Here is a 23,540-nt window from a genome sequence, read left to right as displayed (position 1 = left end):
GTTACAAATAATTGAACCAATCATGATGACGGTTTTTTCATTATTGCATTTTTTCAATTTGTTTAAATTTTTTTTTCGATTTTGTTGAAGTGAGCTTAAATATTTTCGCCTTTTTTGCTGAAACTTGTAATGGAATTGTTAACCTTTAAATGTATAATTTTGAAAGAAGCGGAGAAAATCTCTCAGAGCTGAAATGATCACCCCCCAAAAACATTGTTGATAGCTTTCGATCGGAAATTGTAAACAATTAGTAGTATTTTGGTTTGGAATATGAAATCAAAAAATCTTCAATTTTTGGGGGTTTTTGTTAACCAATAGTTGACAAGTATGGAAATACTCAATGTTTCTAGCCAACGTGTCATTTCACCCAAAAAAATACAATTTTCCACAACTTTCAATGAAAACAATCCTTAACCACCGGCTCTAAAAGCCAGCGTTCTTAAGACCAAGTTATTGGGATTTAAATTGCCAGTATGTTGTAAAGCGACGCTTTTTCTCAACAATAGATTTAGATAACAATTTTTTTCAGGTTACTTTTATTGGTTTTATCTCAACAAGTTTTTGCTGATCAGCTATTCAATTTATTGTAATTTAATTAAATTTTGTCGACCTAACTTTTAAAAATTTTTTTTAACTAGCGCTGAATTTCTGAAATCTTTGTTTTATGGCAACCGTCTCGGGCTCAGATTATGTTTATCACTGAATAGTCACAAGTCACAACTCGATGTAGGATTTTTTCTAATTTTTCAAAGAAAATACCTCCCTTCTGATCAAAAATTTTAAGAACCTCTATATAGAAATACAATTATCTATATTCAGATTCTCTTGTTCTTTCTCAACAGCAAAATTTTAAACAGTTCTTTTGTTCATCACATGCCTTAGTTGAATGATTTACTGAACAAATTTAGCACATTTACTGCTTCATGATTTTTCTATATTGTAGTTCGACTAGTACTTGTTAAATGAACCATTCGTTCTTAATGCAACTCCTAAAAAATGCAAAATTGATAAACTTCCATGCAATTGTACTGCAACAAACTCCGTGGAGGAAAAATTGTCTTTTCTTTTGATTTTTATAATTGTTTTTGTCCTCTTTTTGTCAATTTTTTCCTTAATGTTAAAATTCAAACTTGTAAACTTCACGACTATAACCAAAGGTGAAACCTTTAGCTGTTAATACAAATCTTTTTAAGTCACTTAGTATCATTTGAAAAAATACGGTTGATTCATCTTTGGCTGTTCGTTTTTATACATAAAAGTAAGACATAAGTGGCCCCTACTTTCTGTTCAATGGGTTATTTTTACGCTGCGTTATCAAAAATTCAGTCAATATAGGTTCATAACTTGTTTTTGAACTCGTTAACTTTATGTGACATAGTAATTTATTTCACTGTACAGCCTTTTTCAACAAAAGCGATTTGTCGTCGTTTTGTTTTTGTTTTTGTTTACGCAGAATGAGTGGTTTCGTATTTATGTTTCGCTCTACTTGCAGGCGGCCTGCACTTTTTAAAAAGCATCAAGCCCTTCATTCAGCACTCACTGAAACAGTTTTTGTTCTCTTATTCAGCTGTGAAATCTAATCTCATCTTATTTATTGGTCTGTTCTAAATAACCTCGAAAGACTGGCAGTTTTCATGTAAAGATTGCATCAGTTCTTGGAGCGAATTTGATAAAAAAAAGAAACTGTTAGAGCCAATTTTTCATGTTTAGCAACGTTGTATTTGCTATATACGATTAATTGGATCGGATAAAAGTTATCGTAGATTGTGAAAACTCTGTATATTCTGTACTCTGCTCTACGAATGCTCTCCACTTAATTCATCAATATCTTTTGAAGTTTTTGGAAATATTTTCCTTTTGTAACTACTAGAGAGTTAAAAACGCAACCGACACGCATTAATTTATTCTAACGAAATACAACCAGATGCGTATGATCTTTTTCGCATTTTATGTACTATTCATTGAGGTCACACCATTTGAGCACTGTTACAAATCATCAAAGGAGATTTTGACCTTTCGTGTCTCCCCTACCCAAGATTCCGGGTTCATAAATTTCTGCCAACCCCTTTTACTGTAAAAAGTGCATATGAATACCATATAAATAACAAAGTGGCTCGTAATGTATAGTTACCATATATTCGTTAAAAATTGCTTTGCAGAAGTGCACTTTTGGGAAAAATCACGACCGACACGATAGATGAAAAAGGGTAGCATACAAGCACCCATTTACAAAAAAGATGAGCCTTTTCCGCTTGTGCAGTCGTCCCCCCCCCTTCAGCTTAGTGGATGCATATTATATGCACCCCCAGCAGCGGCACCCGCAATATTTGTACATATTTGTTTATTATGTAATGGCACGTGTTATATAACGGGGGGAGGGGGGGGGGTGGTGCATAAAATTGTGTATATATATGTGTGTGTGTGTGTTCCCAGTGAAACGAAACTTGATAGCCTTGATAAGAATCAAACTTAATCAAGGAAAATCTTGCCAAGATCTTGCTATGTTACATGGCAAGATAATATCAAGATATGTACAAACTTGCAAGATCTTTGCATGGGTGTCAGGAAACAAGATCATGGCAAGAAAGATTACCCATGACATGGCAAGACGTGCCAAGTATTAAAATTTCAATAGCACCCAAAACACGGAATAGCACGAAATCATTAGATTCAGCAAGAATTATCAAGATTTATCAAGAATTAGCACGAATTCTCAAGAATGTCGGAAAATGCAGCTCACTTCAATTTATTGACCAACAAATGAGCAGCTTTTTCCAGTATATTGAAACGTTAGAGTGGATGTTAGTTCGGTATGTACATAGGTAAGGTACAAGCACTTTTTACAGGACCGCCACTGAGAAGACCCCCTCTAAGGGAGAAGACTCCCTTGTAAAAAACCAAAAAGCAACAAAGACTCAGTAAACTCAGTAAACCAATTAATAACTAAGCAACTACTGTACTTAAAACATCTAAACTAAAAAAAGACCACAGAAAACATTCTTTAAAAATTCTTTTTTCCAAAATCAGCAAATCTTGGGTTTAGGCGCATCAATGCAATCCATGCATTTGACATCAATGAATCATGAACCAAAAAGCGAAAACAAACGGAAAGAAGAATCCGCGGACAAAAAATTGCTTAAATGCGAAAAGTCTTGAGAAGAGAAAACTGAAAAAAATAATGTTTAGGAAAAGAGAAATCACTACATTCTAATTACTTATTACAGCTCTCAATTTCAATGAAAATTTGTTTTTTTTTCATTATCTTGGCAAGTTTAATCGAGAAATTTTCTTGATACAGCTGGATATTTTCATGGCAAGATGTTATCAAGATGTATCAAGAATTTTTTCCCATCAAAATCTTGGTAAGATAATCCATGTTTTGTCAAAACTGTCGTCAAGATCTTGAAAATCTTGGCAAAGTGTATCGAGTTTTGTTTCTCTGGATGTGTGTTTGTGTGTGTGTGTGTGTGTGTGTGTATGTATGTGTGTGTGTGTGTGTGTGTGTGTGTGTGTGTGTGTGTGTGTGTGTGTGTGTGTGTGTGTGTGTGCGTGGGGGGGGGGGTAGCAAGGAGCACAAGCGGAAATTATAGATCAGACGTGGTACCTCATCTGAATTGAAATTCGGTGATGAATTTTGCTCAACCCGGGACCAACTGGGGTGGGGTAGGGGATCGGGGCGATTTGTTAGATTGAGAGTTGTTATCTTTCGGTGTTAGTGACTACAAACAGCCCCAACGCTGATCCTCTCCCAATTGTAGTGTATGTAAATACACAGCCACCGGTGACCTTGAGAGAGACCCTTTTGCCGTCAGAGCTGATCACAGGAGAATTTGTCCATCTAGCTCCGGACCCCCAAAAATTGTATTGTGTCCGCGGATCGAGTCGAAAGTCTGTCCGGGAGCTGTTTCATTTCCCTCCCGTATTTTTTCAAATAATCCTTGCTTGAAAACTGTTGGTAATGGCTGCACGTAATTGTTGTGAAGCATTACCAGCTGCAATTAGTAACCTTGTGACGTCATGAAATGTACTTAATCCCACTTGAGAAGACTGGTCAAAAACGGTCATAATTTTGAGCTGACCTGTAGTTTTTGACCTTCTTGACCTTTATTGACATTTTGACCCCTAAACTTCTTCACCTTCAAGGTAAGGGGATGAAAGTTTTGACCCGCATGATTAAGAGCACACCGTTTTGTCAGTTTTTTTCCCAGTTTTTTTGAAAAGACTAAAATTACTAAATTTTAGCCGGTATGTATATATTTCTTCTAAGGTAGTCTCAATTTTCGATCTAAAATTATTGTGTTTGCGATCCTTCTGAATATAGCTTTTAAGACTCTATACAATTAGATTTCAAAGCATCAACAGAAAGTAACATTTCGTTTTACTGTATCTAATTTAAGCCATCTAAAGTCCTCATTTGACAAGATGACTTTTATACGATATATTTAGTCGCTCTTTTCATCTACTCTTTTGAAATTGACAGGCCATTTGCAGAAAATGCCTGTTAGAAAACTTTCTCGTCAAAATCAATCATGGCAGTCAGAAAAAAACGGCCGTTCTGTTTGTAACGGCTGTTCCCATTTCGAATATATTTTTCAGCCATTATTAAGAACAAAATGCGCAGTGGGTTGTTCGAGAAAGTCAGGGAGAATTAATATGTTTCTTTACGTTTCGGCTGCTTTACTTGTTTTTGTTTTGTTTGTTTGTTAATGTTTTTTTTGACGTTTCTTCGGTCATTTTTTGGTGTTTTTCCCGGCTAATTTTGACGGTTTTGTTTTGGCTTTTCTGGAAGATAAGGATCTTCTTTGCCTGCCGAGACTTGGATTTAGACGTGCCAATTCTTGGCCAGGACTTGGATTAAGACGGGCCAAGTCTTGGCCAGGACTTGGATTTAGACGTGCCAAGTCTTGGCCAGGACTTGGATTAAGACTTGCCAAGTCATGCCCAAGTCTGGCAAGTCTTAAATGTGTTATGATCATAGCTCTGAAGCAGTATAAAAACTCACGTACCAATAATCTTATCTTTCTGTATGAAACTAGCAAAAAAAACTTATCAAGCCTTAAACTACACCTGATAAAGCTTCTCCAAATTTGGCCGGAGAACATAACAAGCAATAGACCGTTGGCGCTATTATTGTCCAATTCTAATTATAGAGGAAGAAAAAGTCAAACTGACAGGTTTCACTAAATTTTTAAGTTTTGTTAGCTCTGTGTATTTAATAAAGTTAATTGAAAATGGCATTGTATTGTCTCAAAACTTTGACGCCTGTAATGTTTTCAAAGAAACATCAAGAAAATTAATTTAATTAAAGTATCAAAGAACGAAAGAAGAACTTACCTGATGAATTTTGTTGTTATGTCGATAAGTAATGGCCACAAAACTAAACTCAAATCTAATTCAGTCCTGGCACTATAATTATCTTAATGACCACTCAACCAGATGTCAAAAGTAAATTCTCCCATCCGCAGAAACCTTATTCTAACATTCACCAACCTCCAACTAAAGAACTCGATTCTACCTTGGCCATATATGATTTTTATGAAAAGTTGATGAAAAAAGAAAATCAGCTCCGGGATTTGGAGTTAAGATCTATTCACATGTCAATCAGGTAAAATATGTTTAGCGAATCTAAATTTTCTATGTATATTTTCGCCTAGATAACTGCTATAAAAACGAGCTACAATTTGTATATTTTCAGTTCCAATTTTTTTTAAAGTTCAATTTTTTGAATTCTTTCGACCCGTGATAACGACTTTGACAATGGTGTCCAGACCAGCAGCAGACAGAAAAATTTTGGCTCACCGAATGCAGAATCAGCTATTGCGTAGATTATGTCTTTTGCGACGAAATGTCTCGCTGAGAAGAAAGAGGACAAGATCAACACCGATGGTACTATACAGGACCTACAGGTAATCAATTTCGTTCTTAGTATGTGCGGGCAAGATGCGATAATTATTTTTAGGAGCCTAATGAGTCGTAAAAATTTGATAGGCGTTCTTTATAAAGACGTCAGATCAGTGATTCAAAATTATGTTTCTCCTAAAGAGAGAGTAGTAACGGCAGAAAAGGCTAAATTTCTGTCCGTAATACAAGGTTTAGGGAAGTCAGACGAAGATATCCGAGCACGTCGTAGAGACCCTGTGAGGGAGTTAGGAAAAATAAAGTTTATCTCAGGTTTGAGGGACTCTGAAGCAAAACATAGACTAGTAGACGGTATTAAAGCAAAACCAGCAATGTCAGTTACTGAAATTACAGAAAAATTACATTTCAGAAGTCATGCAATGGCTTTTGCAAGTTCTTCATCCGGTAATAAGCCTTTTATTGTAAAAGAAAAAGTTGGGTTCAACTTCAAAAACACATTTGAAAAAAAACAATTGAAAATTTTTCGGCTAATCAAAGCAACAATATGTGCACTAGGTGTGGCGGTAAGCCACCTTCTAGTAGAACCTGTCCAGCGCTTAGAAAAAAAGCAAACCTGTGAAAAGGTGGGACACTTCTCAAAAATGTGTAGAAGCAAACCCCAAACAAATTCAGGTAAGTGCAATAAACAGAACAACTTTTGCGAAGAAGAAAATATTTCTTCAGAGCAAGCATCTCCATCATCGGAGATGATAATGTTTTATGCTAAAGAACAAATCTTAAACATCTCTGTGACACGAGCATACATCGCAGTAAATAACTGCAAAGTAAAAATGCAGGTAGAAACAAGTGCAAATAGCATAGCGATATCATCAAAAATATGAACTGAGCTTGGTAAACCTCAGTTGGATGGTAAGATAAGACATCTCAAAGCCTGTGATGGTCATAAATTAACGCTTCCGGGATCACTTACTTGTGATGTTGAAAAGAACGGAAGCAGGCACACAGTGGAACAACTTGCAGTTGTGCAGTCTGATAAAAAATTTGGACTACTTGGTGGATGCCTTCTACCCAAGCACGGTGTGAACAACATCACAACCGAATATCTACCTGCTGTGAGAGGTTACAATTCTCATGTGAAGCTGATACCAGGATCACATCCAACGTGCTGCGAAGCCAGAAAAATACCTCTACTCTTCAAAACAATGTCACAGAGAAGCTGGAACAGATGGTCAGACAGTGCATCCTTGAACCGGTACAGCCAGGTTGTGTCACCAATGCATCTCCAATGGTGTGGCAGCGAAAGAAGAGCAGAGAACTAAGACTTTGTGTGGAATTGAAGTGCATATCAATGGCAAGGTCATGGATGAGGTCTACCCAATACCATACATGGAGACAATCTTCCACAACCTACATGGGCCCCATACTTTGGCAAAATTGACCTCTCAGATGCCTACTTCAAATCGAACTTGACGAAGAGGCAAAAGATGTATACACAATCAGCACATCTCGGGGACTGTTCAAGATAAGCGGACTACCTCAGGGATTGAAAAACTCTTATTCAATCTTCTAGAATTTTTTCGAACCAACATTTAAAGGATTCATAGGTGTTGTGATCTTTCAAGACGATGTGTTGATCTATGAAACTATCAAAGAGCAGTTCAACAACAGAATCCTTGAAGTCAAGAGCCGACTACGTGAGAAATGCTTTGCTAATAATGAGAAGGACACTAACTCAAAACCATTTGATAGCAATAGTTTTTGGGATAATACATATCAAAGGACGGAATAGCAACTGATCCCAAACATGATCCCAAAAACTATAAAAGATCCCAAGCACCAGATTCCAAAAAATTTTTAAAAAAATGCAACTGCACCAACTAACAAAAATCAACTCGAATTCATTTTTTGGGTTAGCAAATTTTTAAGGAAGAATGATACCTGATTTTGCAACAAAAAGGCTACCCTTCAAAAACATGAGAAATAGCGATTTCTCATGCGAAAAATTGCGACAAAAAGTTTTTGAAGAGATAAAAAAATGACTTATATGCTAACCCGCTTTCCTTCCTGGCAGACATTTTACCCTACAGATGGACCACAAATGACTCAAATATCTCTTTGCACCAGACGTGGAGATCCAGCAGACTACATCAGCTAGAATCACAAGATGGGCGATAGTTTCAATAGGCTTCGACTATGAGTTGAAGTGCACACCAGGAGAGCAGATACCCCATGCAGATGCTTTGAGCAGAACGGATTTTGACGAAGATGACTCCAGCAACGATCAAGTGTGCTTCGGAACTAATAACATCTTTTTCGCTCAGAGTGATTTGGTGATCCAAGCGGAAATCAAAAGTCAACTTTGAACAAACAGAGTCTTCAAACAAATAATGAAACGGATCAAAAGCGGCAATTGAAGACAATGTTCAGAAGTAGAAAAGGATCCGAACAACACAAAGATGTACTGACTATACGCAATGGAATCATCTTCAGAGGTGTTGTTCCTTTCAAACCACCCAAACTACGATACTTAGTTTTGGCAAAAGTGCATGAGACACATCCTGGAAAGAATGCAACTGAGGCATCAGAGAGAATGATAGCGTGCTGGCCTGGAATTACACAAGACATTCAACATTTTGTTAGTAATTGTAAGAATTGTCAAATGAACAGGGCTAGCCTGGGAAAAACACTCTCTACGTGGCCAGAAGCCGACGTATGAGGAACGGCTCCACATGGACTGGGTTATGTTAAGGATCAAGGAATTATCTGGTAATTGTTGACGCGGGTTATGGCTGAATAGAAGATTTCTCCGCTGGAGATAGAACATCAGAAAGATATAAAGTATATCTTAGTCGAATCTTTACAGGATTCGGAATACCAAATACTTTAGTGTATGATAATGATAATGCATTTGTATGTGGTGACCTTAAACAGTTGTTTTAATCGCTGGGAATCAAGAAAATGATACCACCCGTCTATCATCCAAGAGCTAAGGAACTAGCTGAAAGACAAGTTCAGACAGTGAAGAGGGCACTTCAAGCGTGGAGTCCCAATTTTAGTGTGACAATTGGAGCATTGCTTCAAAGGACACTGATGACACATCGCATGAGTTCAAAGACGAGGGGAAAACTTAAGTTGAACTTCTAATGGGACGCAGAGTGAGTCTATCAGCAATAGCAGATTTCGACTTGTGAGAACCCATTCTTCTCAAGGCAAATGAGAAGAAGAAGACAGTTCCTGCTACCTTCATCATCAGGAAGGGCTTCAACACATTCTTGACCAGAACTTGGATTTAGACGTGCCAAGTCTTGGCCAGGACTTGGATTTAGACGTGCCAAGTCTCGGCCAGGACTTGGATTTAGACGCGCCAAGTCTTGGCCAGGACTTGGATTTAGACGTGCCAAGTCTCGGCCAGGACTTGGATTTAGACGCGCCAAGTCTTGGCCAGGACTTGGTTTTAGACGTGCCAAGTCTTGGTCAAGACTTGGATTAAGACTTGCCAAGTCATGCCCAAGTCTGGCAAGTCTTAAATGTGTTATGATCATAGCTCTGAAGCAGTATAAAAACTCACGTACCAATAATCATATCTTTCTGTATGAAACTAGCAAAAAAAATTATCAAGCCTTAAACTACACCTGATAAAGCTTCTCCAACTTTGGCCGGAGAACATAACAAGCAATAGACCGTTGGCGCTATTATTGTCCAATTCTAATTATAGAGGAAGAAAAAGTCAAACTGACAGGTTTCACTAAATTTTTAAGTTTTGTTAGCTCTGTGTATTTAATAAAGTTAATTGAAAATGGCAGTGTATTGTCTCAAAACTTTGACGCCTGTAATGTTTTCAAAGAAACATCAAGAAAATTACTTTAATTAAAGTATCAAAGAACGAAAGAAGAACTTACCTGATGAATTTTGTTGTTATGTCGATAAGTAATGGCCACAAAACTAAACTCAATTCTAATTCAGTCCTGGCACTATAATTATCTTAATGACCACTCAACGAGATGTCAAAAGTAAATTCTCCCATCCGCAGAAACCTTATTCTAACATTCACCAACCTCCAACTAAAGAACTCGATTCTACCTTGGCCATATATGATTTTTATGAAAAGTTGATGAAAAAAGAAAATCAGCTCCGGGATTTGGAGTTAAGATCTATTCACATGTCAATCAGGTAAAATATGTTTAGCGAATCTAAATTTTCTATGTATATTTTCGCCTAGATAACTGCTATAAAAACGAGCTACAATTTGTATATTTTCAGTTCCAATTTTTTTTAAAGTTCAATTTTTTTTGAATTCTTTCGACCCGTGATAACGACTTTGACAAATGGTGTCCAGACCAACAGCAGACAGAAAAGTTTTGGCTCTTCTGAATGCAGAATCAGCTATTGAGTAGATTATGTCTTTTGCGACGAAATGTCTCGCTGAGAAGAAAGAGGACAAGATCAACACCGATGGTACTATACAGGACCTACAGGTAATCAATTTCGTTCTTAGTATGTGCGGGCAAGATGCAATAATCAATTTTAGGAGCCTAATGAGTCGTAAAAATTTGATAGGCGTTCTTTATAAAGACGTCAAATCAGTGATTCAAAATTATGTTTCTCCTAAAGAGAGAGTAGTAACGGCAGAAAAGGCTAAATTTCTGTCCGTAATGCAAGATTCAGGGGAGTAAGACGAAGATATCCTAGCACGTCTTAGCGACCCTGTGAGGGAGTTAGGAAAAATAAAGTTTATCTCAGGTTTGAGGGACTCTGAAGCAAAACATAGACTAGTAGACGGTATTAAAGCAAAACCAGCAATGTCAGTTACTGAAATTACAGAGAGCTTACATTTCAGAAGTCATGCAATGGCTTTTGCAAGTTCTTCATCCGGTAATAAGCCTTTTATTGTAAAAGAAAAGGTTGGGTTCAACTTCAAAAACACATTTAAAAAAAACAATTGAAAATTTTTCAGCTAATCAAAGCAACAATATGTGCACTAGGTGTGGAGGTAAGCCACATTCTAGTAGAACCTGTCCAACGCTTAGAAAAAAAGCAAGCCTGCGAAAAGGTGGGACACTTCTCAAAAATGTGTAGAAGCAAACCCCACACAAATTCAGGTAAGTGCAATAAACAGAACAACTTTTGCGAAGTAGAAAATTTTTCTTCAGAGCAAGCATCTCCATCATCGGAGATGATAATGTTTTTTGCTAAAGAACAAATCTTAAACATCTCTGTGACACGAGAATACATCGCAGTAAATAGCTGCAAAGTAAAAATGCAGGTAGACACAAGTGCATATAGCATAGCGATATCATCAAAAATATGAACTGAGCTTGGTAAACCTCAGTTGGATGGTAAGATAAGACATCTCAAAGCCTGTGATGGTCATAAATTAACGCTTCCGGGATCACTTACTTGTGATGTTGAAAAGAACGGAAGCAGGCACACACAAGAACAACTTGCAGTTGTGCAGTCTGATAAAAAATTTGGACTACTTGGTGGATGCCTTCTACCCAAGCACGGTGTGAACAACATCACAACCGAATATCTACCTGCTGTGAGAGGTTACAATTCTCATGTGAAGCTGATACCAGGATCACATCCAACGTACTGCGAAGCCAGAAAAATACCTCTACTCTTCGACACAATGTCACAGAGAAGCTGGAACAGATGGTCAGACAGTGCATCCTTGAACCGGTACAGCCAGGTTGTGTCACTAATGCATCTCCAATGGTGTGGCAGCGAAAGAAGATCAGAGAACTGAGACTTTGTGTGGACTTGAAGTGCATATCAATGGCAAGGTCATGGATGAGGTCTACTCAATACCATAAGTGGAGACAATCTTCCACAACCTTCATGGGGCCCCATATTTGGCAAAACTGACCTCTCAGATGCCTACTTCAAATCGAACTTGACGAAGAGGCAAAAGATGTATACACAATCAGCACATCTCAGGGACTGTTCAAGATAAGCGGACTACCTCAGGGATTGAAAAACTCTTATTCAATCTTCTAGAATTTTTTCAAACCAACACTTAAAGGAATCAAAGGTGTTGTGATCTTTCAAGACGATGTGTTGATCTATGGAACTATCAAAGAGCAGTTCAACAATCGAATCCTTGAAGTCAAGGGTCGACTACGTGAGAAACGCTTTGCTAATAATGAGAAGGACACTAACTCAAAACCATTTGATAGCAATAGTTTTTGGGATAATACATATCAAAGGACGGAATAGCAACTGATCCCAAACATGATCCCAAAAACTATAAAAGATCCCAAGCACCAGATTCCAAAAATTTTTTAAAAAAGTGCAACTGCACCAACTAACAAAAATCAACTCGAATTCATTTTTTGGGTTAGCAAATTTTTAAGGAAGAATGATACCTGATTTTGCAACAAAAAGGCTACCCTTCAAAAACATGAGAAATAGCGATTTCTCATGCGAAAAATTGCGACAAAAAGTTTTTGAAGAGATAAAAAAAATGACTTATATGCTAACCCGCTTTCCTTCCTGGCAGACATTTTACCCTACAGATGGACCACAAATGACTCAAATATCTCTTTGCACCAGACGTGGAGATCCAGCAGACTACATCAGCTAGAATCACAAGATGGGCGATAGTTTCAATAGGCTTCGACTATGAGTTGAAGTGCACACCAGGAGAGCAGATACCCCATGCAGATGCTTTGAGCAGAACGGATTTTGACGAAGATGACTCCAGCAACGATCAAGTGTGCTTCGGAACTAATAACATCTTTTTCGCTCAGAGTGATTTGGTGATCCAAGCGGAAATCAAAAGTCAACTTTGAACAAACAGAGTCTTCAAACAAATAATGAAACGGATCAAAAGCGGCAATTGAAGACAATGTTCAGAAGTAGAAAAGGATCCGAACAACACAAAGATGTACTGACTATACGCAATGGAATCATCTTCAGAGGTGTTGTTCCTTTCAAACCACCCAAACTACGATACTTAGTTTTGGCAAAAGTGCATGAAACACATCCTGGAAAGAATGCAACTGAGGCATCAGAGAGAATGATAGCGTGCTGGCCTGGAATTACACAAGACATTCAACATTTTGTTAGTAATTGTAAGAATTGTCAAATGAACAGGGCTAGCCTGGGAAAAACACTCTCTACGTGGCCAGAAGCCGACGTATGAGGAACGGCTCCACATGGACTGGGTTATGTTAAGGATCAAGGAATTATCTGGTAATTGTTGACGCGGGTTATGGCTGAATAGAAGATTTCTCCGCTGGAGATAGAACATCAGAAAGATATAAAGTATATCTTAGTCGAATCTTTACAGGATTCGGAATACCAAATACTTTAGTGTCTGATAATGATAATGCATTTGTATGTGGTGACCTTAAACAGTTGTTTTAAGTTTTAATCGCTGGGAATCAAGAAAATGATACCACCCGTCTATCATCCAAGAGCTAAGGAACTAGCTGAAAGACAAGTTCAGACAGTGAAGAGGGCACTTCAAGCGTGGAGTCCCAATTTTAGTGTGACAATTGGAGCATTGCTTCAAAGGACACTGATGACACATCGCATGAGTTCAAAGACGAGGGGAAAACTTAAGTTGAACTTCTAATGGGACGCAGAGTGAGTCTATCAGCAATAGCAGATTTCGACTTGTGAGAACCCATTCTTCTCAAGGCAAATGAGAAGAAGAAGACAGTTCCTGCTACCTTCATCATCAGGAAGGGCTTCAACACATCTTTCACACAGCCCAAAAACTCAACACGGACTTTTATTGTGAGCGACAACCCAATTGCTAGACTAGACGAGGACAATGTGAAAATTGAACCACCAGTGGAGGAGACCATACCTCAAACAGAACCACAACTTCAGAACACAGATGTGGGACCTTCACATCAGGATAGAGCTTCTGCAGCCACATCAGCTGTAGAGCAACAACAACCCGAACCACCAGAGCCTTCACAAGTATCAACAAGCAACAGGAAACAATCCGACAGATTTGGTGAACCTATACCCACAAACTTGCTTGAAAAAGGAGGGAGATTGTGTTCGTTTCAAAGAAACATCAAGAATTTTAGAAGTCTTTTAATAGTCTCAAAGAACGAAAGAAAAACTTACCTGACGAACTTTGTTGTTATGTCAATAAGTAATGGCCACAAAACTAAACTCAATTCTAATTCAGTCTTGGCGCTATCATTATTTTATTGACCTATCAATCAGATGTCAGAAGTAAACTCTCCCACCCACAGAAACCTTATTATAACTATTACCGACCTCCAACTATTGAACTCGATTGAACCTAGGCCATATGTGATTCTCATGAAATGTTGATGAAAAAAGAAAATTACCTCCGGGATTCGGAACTAACATCTGTTCACATGTCAATCAAGTGAAATATTTTTAGCAAATCTATTTTTTTTGTATATTTTTGCATAGATAACTACTATAAATACGAGCTGAATTTTTTTTCAGTTCTAATTTTAATTTAAAATCTAATTTGTATAATAGGCTCCTTGACTGAGGTTCTAGTATATAATGATACTTCATAACAGAAATCTTCTTCTAATACAAACAGATATTTTTTTGTAAATTTGCGGCCTATAGAAAAATGAATTGCTCCGCATTTTTTACAGTAGTAAATGAACGAATGAATTTTTAAGTTTCTCAAAATTATCAATAAAAGCAGTTGAGAAACAACTGGCTACGTGAATTAAGATAGCGCGGAACTCCTGTGATTTTTGTCGAGTCGACCCCGAAAAGGTCATTTTCTGACGGTGAACTTCTTCGAATTATTGTAGTTTAATAAATTGATCATTTTATATTGATGCTATCATTAGAATAGGTTAATTTGTCAAAAATGAGACCTGTAGATGTTCTTGGAAGCGTGTTATTTTAGGCTATGACACGCTAAAATAACACGCTTCCAAGCGTGTTATTGGCGTGTGTGCGTGAGCTCATTTGTGTGCGTGTGTTGGTGTGTGCTTGTGTGTGTGTGTTCATCTGCGTTCGTGCTTGCGTTTCTCTCTCTCTCTCTATCTGTGTGTGTGTGTGTGTGTGTGTGTGTGTGTGTGCGTGCGTGCGTGCGTGTGTGTGTGTGTGCATGTGTGTACGTGTGTATTTGTGTGTGTGTTTGTGTGTGTGTGTGTGTGTGTGTGTGTGTGCGTGCGTGCGTGCGTGTGTGTGTGTGCATGTGTGTACGTGTGTATTTGTGTGGATGTGTATGTGTGTGTACGTGTGTATTTGTGTGTGTGTGTGTTTGTGTTTGTGTTTGTGTTTGTTTGTTTGTTTGAACTGTTTATTCGGGGGTGGGATTGCGGATGGAGAGGAGAAACAGATCCCTGTTTGGGTCAAGTCAATTGACCCGTAGCCATCGTCCTTCCCACAGTCGCCCGCTTGGCCGAATAACGTTCCATGGTGGAAAAAGCTCCACCCTCGGCCCGCCACAAGAGGAGGTGCTGGTTGCATAACGGAATAAGTGAAGTCTGCGTGATTAATATAGGTGAAACATTTGTCAATAACCAGTTGCACTTTGGAAAATCTGTGTGTTATTTTGTAACTCGGGGTGATGTAACTTGGGCCACCCCCCCAAGTTGAGACCCCAGTGGCTTCAATATAAGTCAGTCCAGTGCTCATGTTACAAAACACGCGCGCAGTTGACCCTCTAACTTTGACATTGAACATGCCAGATTGAGCTGAAGCAGTTTTAGAAATAAGATTCGGACATTTTAATTTTTTTGGATATCAAACTCAAACTGATTGCTTAAAGCTGCAAAAATGTTGTTTTTCGTTATTTTTTCCATTACAACTGAGTTCTATAGTATGGTTTTTGACGTATTCCATCGATTTCTGTGCTATCTAGTTGTAATTAGTCAGCGGCCGATAATATATTAAATAAAAAAGATGCTCAAACAACCTTTATTCCACATAGTGTTTTTTGTTGATTTTTTAAAGTTTTTTTTTGTTAAAAAAATGGATGTTCGTTTTTGTCAAAAATAACCGTCTCGCTTAAACATTTTACAAAATCAAACAACTTTTCTAAAAAAGCATTGAATTTCATTTCGTGTAAACTTTGCTTACACAATTCTTTCCCTTACCGAACTCCGAATGTGAATCAATATTGGGCAATTGTCAATGCAAGTCTCCCATGTATTATATTTTGCTCGCTTTGTCGCTTGAAATTTGCTTCTTTCAAGCGTATATTAACGGCGCAAAAGACAAAATTTCAACAGTCAACGAGGCGCAGAAAGGGGACAATGGTCTACGAAGCCAGAGAACCTGGGTTCCATACCTGTACGCAAAATTATTTTTGCACTGGGCCCAAGTCTGACTATTATAAAATTAGAATGAACGCAAGTCTGACGAGTCAAAATAGTGACATGAATCAGTCTATGATTCAATAATGATAAGGAATTGCATTTATGCTGGCACATCACTGAAACACACTTGGAGTTAGGTACGAATTTTTCCTTGTGTCCAAAATGTGCCTTTATATGATCTAAATATGAAATCAAAACCAACTTTAGTCTTTTTTTCTTCTGTTCAATTAAAAAACTAATAAAGAGTCGAGTAGAAACATGTAATTGAGACACGTTCCATTGTCTAATTTTGCTTCAAAACTATTTTTGTTGAAAAACTGTTTGAACTCCACTTTGATTCGAATATAGAAAGATTTTTTGCTTGATAACAATCAATCTATGACAGACACATGAAATATGAAAAGACGGATGATATCCCAACAAATATATACCAAAATACAGAATTTTTAACAAATCCGATAATAAGTATAAAAAACTCTAACTTAATTTAGCTTAGTTCAACAAATTGTTTTCAATTAACCTAAGTCAGACATAGCCTAACTCTGAATGCTATGTTTTACTGGTTGTACCCATGTCTCGTGGGCCCTGGTCATACCTCATCAGCCCGCAGGTGCTAACATGAATATATCACAACCGAGGGTGAGATCAGTTTCCTCCAAGAATAAATGTATTTTTCTCTTTCCGCTGGGCGCAATTTCTGAGACATTTATTTTAAAATTTTAAAATTCATATCCTAATTTGAAATTTGGAAAATGGAGAAATTTTGAGTACATTAGGGAGCCATTAACCAATCAGAAAACAGTATCAACATTTTCTCAATTCGTATTTGCCAGCAATAAAATTTCTACTTTTTGATTCGTCCGCCATTTTCACTTGCGCCGAAATAATTATAAACTTGGTGTTTAAAATAATTGTATTCGGAACCAATTGAAAGCAAATTAAAACGAAAACTTTGATAGATTACGGAATCTTCTTGTGAAATCAGATATACTACCTGCAGAGCTTTCAGTGATCCGAAAAGTGTCTGAAAATTTAGAGAAGTTTCTTTCCGGCAAGACATCAGTTGAAATAATTTTTTTTGAATGGAAACGTTAGAGCTCAAAAATTTTTTGCAGCTTAGTTGGTATGTAACTTTTACACCCCAGACGCACGTGCTATGTTTTATTTAGTAACGTGCTATAACAACACACAATATTGTAATTGGGGGCATAAAAACACTGGGTGCTTGGGGGGGGGGGGGCAGAATAGATCGGTGCTATATAACAAAACCAAATTTTTATCGGGGGTGGGTGGTTGATAAGGGAAGACCGGGGAGAGGGGCTGATAGGGGGGTTCATCACAAGGAAACTACCAATTTGTTCTCAATTTCAGGATGATAAAACTGGAAATTTGTGCCATTGATAAAGTAAAATCATGCACTATTACTTGATGGCTAATTTCTCCCCAAATAAGATAAAAAAGTATGATATCAAAAATGTTATAAATTACCTGAGGGGGTCCGCAACTTTATATCTTGACAGTTTTCAGTCTGTCTCGTGTTTGGAGTTTTGATTCTGAACCATCGTGGCTGAGGTTTTGTATTTTCACAAGAGTGTGAGGAGATCCTAGCGGTAACTTGATCCCAATAATAATGACTGCAGATGAAGCTGAATTCGTGGAAACTGAAGTAATGGCAGCTATTTTGTTCCAAACACCTGAAAAGATACTTTCTTACTTGCTGGTTGCTTATCTCAGAGTTTTGTTCAAATTTTTCATATAAATACTCGCTAGTTGCTGATAACAATACCCAGTTGCCAATTAGAGAGTAACCAGTTTTGGTTAAATTTGGGTTCTTTGGGGACCTGACAGTAAACGAAAGTGATAAAGTTAGATAAAATTGGGACAGTAGAAAAGAGTAGACAGAAATCACACTCTATATACCAATTGACTGTAATCAAAATGCAATTTAAAACATCGCTAAGGTTTAAACGTAGGATTTGTTCATTTGGCCATGCCTTAGCGCCCCTGGGACTTGATATGACTCTATCACAGCCGAAGAAAATTATCACGATCGAACATGTTATACGGCTCAGTAAAAAAAAAGCTGAAAATAAAGAGTGCAGACGTTAAAAAGTGACAATTTATGACATGTTCGGCTGTAATACTTTCCTGAGTATTTCCCATGAGCCTCTGAGGCATGGTCGTGGCCTCTCCAATATTACAGAGTAAATATTTACTTCATCTTTATCAGTTTATTTTTTTAACTTCAATTCTCGAAGATGTAGGGTTTTTTTTAGCTCACCATGTTATACAAATCATAAGCAAGTTCTTGAAGAACATTTTGCTTGTCAAAATCAAGTTTTCAAGTTACTGTCCAAGCCCCGGTCCTATAGTACCAAAGAAGAATCACTAGCTGAGATTCTGGTTTATTTAACGGTGCCCCTATCAAACAAAGTGGGCCATTTGATCCATTCTAAACTCTATAGATTTACAGAACGCATCTTAAAACATAAAAGGGGATCTTAAGGGTGGGACATGGTGACAAAGGAGTTGCACTAATTGGAAAAAACTAAACAAGAAATTTTTGTAACTGATTTTATATCGAACGTTTTTTAGTTGATATTATCTTTCGCAACGCAATGCCTTAGTAACAAAATTTAAAAAATTAGCGCTGCGGTATTTATGGAAAACTTGGTAGGGTCACTGGCATGTAAGGACACTTCAACCCAACCAAAATTGTAATTTTCGTGAGATAATTCAAATTTAACTTAAAGTGAAAAATGAGCGACCTATAAGAGAGGACAAATTGGCTTCCTAGTTTTCACTGAAAGGCATGTCATCATAACCCAAAAATGTGAACTAAACAAGGCAAGATCACCTACAGTTTTTAAGGGCAAAACATTGAACGCCAGTAAAATTCTGTTGCAGAAGTCAGTTTTGGGTTTTACAAAATCTTAAATTGTTGTGAGCTGAAATTTTACTTGTTTAAATTTTTTTTGCAGATGTCATTAGCTAATCTGCAAGTAAATACTCGAAGTTTGTTGAACAAATTCCTAAAACTCGAATTTGGGTATTGAATTGTTTTTGTGAATTAGCTCTAATTATTATGTTATTATGGAACCTGGCTTCCTTAATAACAAACAGCATTCCAAGTGTTTTTAAATCAACAAATAGTTCAGCATGGTTTAAACCCATTCGATTTCAAAACAGACAAAGAAAAATTAAGACTTACTTTATAAACAGTTGCTTCTCTTTTAATAAAAGTTTTTGAACACTTGAGTTCTTTCTTTGAATTTTTTTTTAAAAATTAAAATAAAACAGGAGAAAAAAGCTATTTTTTGGAGATTTACAACGTATTACAACAATATGAAAATAATGAAAACAATAATTGATATCTTTAGAGCATCGGATGAATTTTATTGATTTCTTTTTGTTGTTTCCTTCAGAGAATATCAAAAACTTCAGTTATCTATTTGGACTTACCCTTTTATTTTGCAACCAACTTTGCAAATGATTTTGTACGTTAGTGTCTTTTGGCGGATCCCAAAGTGATGCCGGGGAATCACATAGGTGGTGCCTTACCGAATAAATTAAAAAAAAAATAAAAAAGATTTATGAAAAATAGATGTTTGATTCTTGGTAATCATGCTTCACCCATAAATTCACCCATATGATTTGCTTGTAATCATACAAGGATCATGTATGATTTCTTAGTGGTCATACAAGGATCGTATTAGGAAATACCTTTTGATTTGTATGACATCATATATGATCTCTGCATGGCCATTAAGAAGTGACGACCCAAGGCAATGATTTTGTACCGTACGACTATTCGCAGTGTTAAGAATACTATTCAAGCTTGTTGCAAAATATTGATTTAGCTTTTTCAAAATCAATACGTGAATTGCTTTCTTCTTGTGAAAAAAACATACCCTGATCGGTTGCTACACAGCAAATAGTGTAATTTGACCTTCACAAAAGAAAAAGTTTGCGTGCTCTCAAACGCGAAAAACTTCAGATTGCAAATATGCTATTTGATATTATTGTGTTTTTTTTTCATTTCCCTCATCTCAGATAACTGCATGCTTCTAATTGTGATGTGTGACTAGCATTCTAATTCTATCATCTGTTTTTTTTGCTGTGAACCGCTTTTTCTGGTTGAAGTAGGAAAATACATCTTACTTTTTCCAACAATCCACATAATTCATTTCATCAGAAGTATAAATAAGGGTGGCGTCATCAATTGGTTCCATGGTACAAGTGCAGTCGTCGGCCCATTCATGCATTAAATTCACCCATGAATTCCACATGTGAGAAGTGTTTGCTTTGACCAATAGAATTTCGAATAAGATTGAAGTAAAACTTAAGCACAAAAGGTTCAGTTTCATTTTTTCGAGTCCAATTTATCTGCCCAACAGTGGAGATATTTGGCGGGTCTAAAATATTTCTTGCCCAGAATTTAAGACCGTTGCATAATTGAAACACCCGCCATGTTATAGATCTTAAGCGAAGAATAACAGAGGTTCTAATGAAGTCCACATTAATGTTTTGCTGGCAGCTGGCCTCATAAATAGTGAATTTTCTGAAAATTTATTTGAATTTTTAATGCTGATATAATTTTTAGTAGCTTCTAAGAAAAATGGTTGTAAAAAGATTCATTGAAAATATCCTCGATGCAGAATTTTGGGAATTAACCACATGAACGGAAGTATATTGTCTGATGTTACTTCCGTTTTTTGAAAGCATTATTTTTGTTGATTTCTCTACTAACCACCTGCAAACAAATTTTTAAGGAAAATGTAATTTTTCAGTATTTGTAGCATTTGTTCATTTCGCAGAAACTGATGTAATCAATTATGAAAACTGTGCAGTATGCGTATGTTAAAAAATTTTCTTGAAATGATTTATTTATCGTAAAAAAGTTTTTCTTTCTATCATCACAACGTTAAAACACTCAACAAGGATGATCGGTAATTTGCGCTCCCACATAATGTTCCTGCCCAATAGTTTGAAATTATCAACTGCAGTTTTTGTTCCTATGACTATTGAAATTGTTGTTTTATGTTGTGGCCATTCCTGCTGATCTTTCCGTAAAATTCTGGATTAAGAGTTTATCAAACGAAATCAAGAATATCAGCATTTTTTGACCTGTGTAGTTAATAAGGTCGATTACAAGAGGTTGTTCTCAGAGACCGATGATACGCAAAATGTGTGTCTTTTTGTTTTGAAGAATTTTCAAAATTGGATGAAATATAATTGTTTTTTTTTTACAATAAGTCAGGCTTGGAAGTCTTTTTTCAAAAATCAGGATAACAGGTTCAGTTATGAAGATCTCGTGCTCAGTGGAGAAAAACAAACTTGCCGCCATTTGAAAATTAGACATCTACCAGTTCCAAAAGAACAATTGCGGAATCAACAGTTAATGAGATATAAGCATTTAACCTGTTTTTCCCTTAACGCTAGACCAGACCCTAGTTTGCAATGAAGGAGCCAAATTCCAAACACGTTTTCTCTTTTTCTCCTAAAAACGGTGTCCCCTCTTTTGATAAACCAAAACTTGATAAAGGAAATTCAAAAATTTAAGGTTTCAGCCTGAAAGTGTTTGAACTCGCAACAAAAAGTCAAAGGAAAAAAACTGTAACATTATAGGAATAATAAAAAAAATCGAATTGTAATGATTTTTTATCACCGAGCTACATCGAATATTTCCGTACTGATCATCAGTAGTTCTTATCAATGCTGCACAGGAATTTTGATTTTATTTGTCCTATAAATCTTGAGAACATTAAACAACAGACATCATTGTCTTTCAGAAAAATGATGTTTTCAAAAAAAAAAACAGTCAATGAATACAGTCGAAACAGTATGTTAAATCTGCGGAGGAATAAAATCTACAAATCGTCACCTTTACAAAAAAACTTGAAAATGATGATCGGTAATTTGCGTTCCCACATAATGTTTCTGCCCGTTGAAAATTATCAACTTGGCATTATCACAATTGAATAAAACGGTAAACATGTTACAAGAGTGGAGGAGGCACCTCACTGTATAAATTCAATTTGCAGTTTTTGTTCCTCTGACTTTTGAAAAAGTTGTTTTTTGTTGTGACCATTACTGTTGATGTTTGCGTAAAATTCTGGTTTAGGAGTTTTTCAAACGAAACCAAGAAAATAAGCATTTTTTGACCTGTAGAGTTAATAAGGTCGATTAAAAGAGATTGTTCTTAGAGACCGACAATACACAAAATGTGTGTCTTTTTGTTTTGAAAAATTTTCAAAATTGGATGAAATATAAGTGTTTTTTTACTTTAAGTTAGGCTTGGATGGGTTTTTTCAAAAATCATTATAACAGGGTCAGTTATGAAGAACTCGTGCTCAGTGGGGAATAAGAAACTTGCTGTCATTTGAAATTTAGATACCTACTGGTTCCAAAACAACAATTGCGGAATCAACAGTTACTGAGATTTAGGCAGTTAAACTGTTTTTCTCCTAACGCTAGACCAGACCCTAGTTTGGAATGAGGTAGTCGAACTCACAAAACGTTTTCTCTTTTCTTCTCCTAAAAACTGTTGATAAACTTTGATAAAGCAAAATTTGATAAAGGAATTTCAAAAATTTTAAGTTTCAGCCTAAAATTATTTGAACTCAAAACAAACAAGGCAAAGGAGAAAACTAAAACATTATATGAATAATTAAAAAAATCGAATGGTAATAATTTTTATCACAGAGCTACTTCGATTTTTTTCCGTATCGATCATCAGTAGGTCTTCTCAATGCAGCGCTGGGACTTTGATTCAATTTGTCTTATATATATATATATATATATATATATATATATATATATATATCTGGAAAAAATAGACAACAGACAACACTGTTTTTCAGAAAAATGATGTTTTCAAAAAAACAGTAAATGACTACAGTTAAAACAGTATGTCAAAACTACTGAGGCATAAAACCTACAAGTTAATATTATAAACAGAAAATTTTATGAGCACTATGAGGACTGTCTTGAGTGAAAAGTCAATTTTTTATTATATTCCATCACAATAGTTAATTTTGACCGCACAAAATAATTTTTGGGCCGAAATAAATTTCTGATGTAATATTTTTTTATTGAAAACAGTAACCCCAAAACTGTTCAGTTAAAAAAATTGAGTAACATTTTTAAAAAACGAGTTTGTGCTCTATAGCAAAACTGTATGAAAAATGTAATAATTTAGGTTTACAACCTTAATGTGCACGAATATATGAGCAAAACTTGGTTAATGCATACTTTGTTTGAACATGTTCTTAACAAATGCATAGGAAACAATTATTTTGAATAAAATCAAAACGCCTTATTTTTGTGTTTTTGAGTTTTTTTATAGTGATAATTGGTCCTGTACGTTTTTTTTCTATAAGGCATAATTGAAAAAGT

At 36.3% G+C, this 23,540-nt stretch overlaps 2 protein-coding genes across 2 annotated transcripts in view; one reads left to right on the top strand and one right to left on the bottom strand.

Moving 5' to 3' along the window:
• Positions 1 to 23,540, top strand: part of LOC142338031 (neural-cadherin-like) — a gene marked incomplete at its 3' end in the record, with an annotated part of 261,027 nt that overhangs the window by 49,871 nt on the left and 187,616 nt on the right.
• On the bottom strand, positions 11,376 to 20,604 carry LOC142337931 (uncharacterized). The gene is made up of 4 exons (XM_075387567.1): positions 20,304 to 20,604; positions 17,631 to 17,836; positions 15,119 to 15,518; positions 11,376 to 11,502 (listed from the first exon to the last, which is right to left on the bottom strand). Exons 1-4 carry the CDS (start codon positions 20,507 to 20,509, stop codon positions 11,376 to 11,378), a joined length of 939 nt encoding a protein of 312 aa, XP_075243682.1. The 5' UTR covers positions 20,510 to 20,604.

The sequence above is a fragment of the Convolutriloba macropyga genome, chromosome 4 (assembly GCF_964194025.1).
Source record: "Convolutriloba macropyga chromosome 4, txConMacr16.3, whole genome shotgun sequence".
Taxonomy (NCBI): Eukaryota; Metazoa; Xenacoelomorpha; order Acoela; family Convolutidae; genus Convolutriloba; species Convolutriloba macropyga.
Note: the sequence above shows the minus strand (reverse complement) of the source record. Positions and strands in the feature narration are given on the sequence as shown.

What these genes read in the sequence shown, in the direction of transcription:
- LOC142337931 (XM_075387567.1), bottom strand. Translation starts at nt 20,509, where the DNA reads ATGAAACTGAACCTTTTGTGCTTAAGTTTTACTTCAATCTTATTCGAA. An exon ending in TATGTGGATTGTTGGAAAAA is followed by an intron (nt 17,837 to 20,303) that starts GTAAGATGTATT and finishes GTATCTTTTCAG; the next exon opens with GTGTTTGGAACAAAATAGCT. An exon ending in ATCCCACCCCCGAATAAACA is followed by an intron (nt 11,503 to 15,118) that starts GTTCAAACAAAC and finishes CATCTGTTCCAG; the next exon opens with CTTCTCTGTGACATTGTGTC.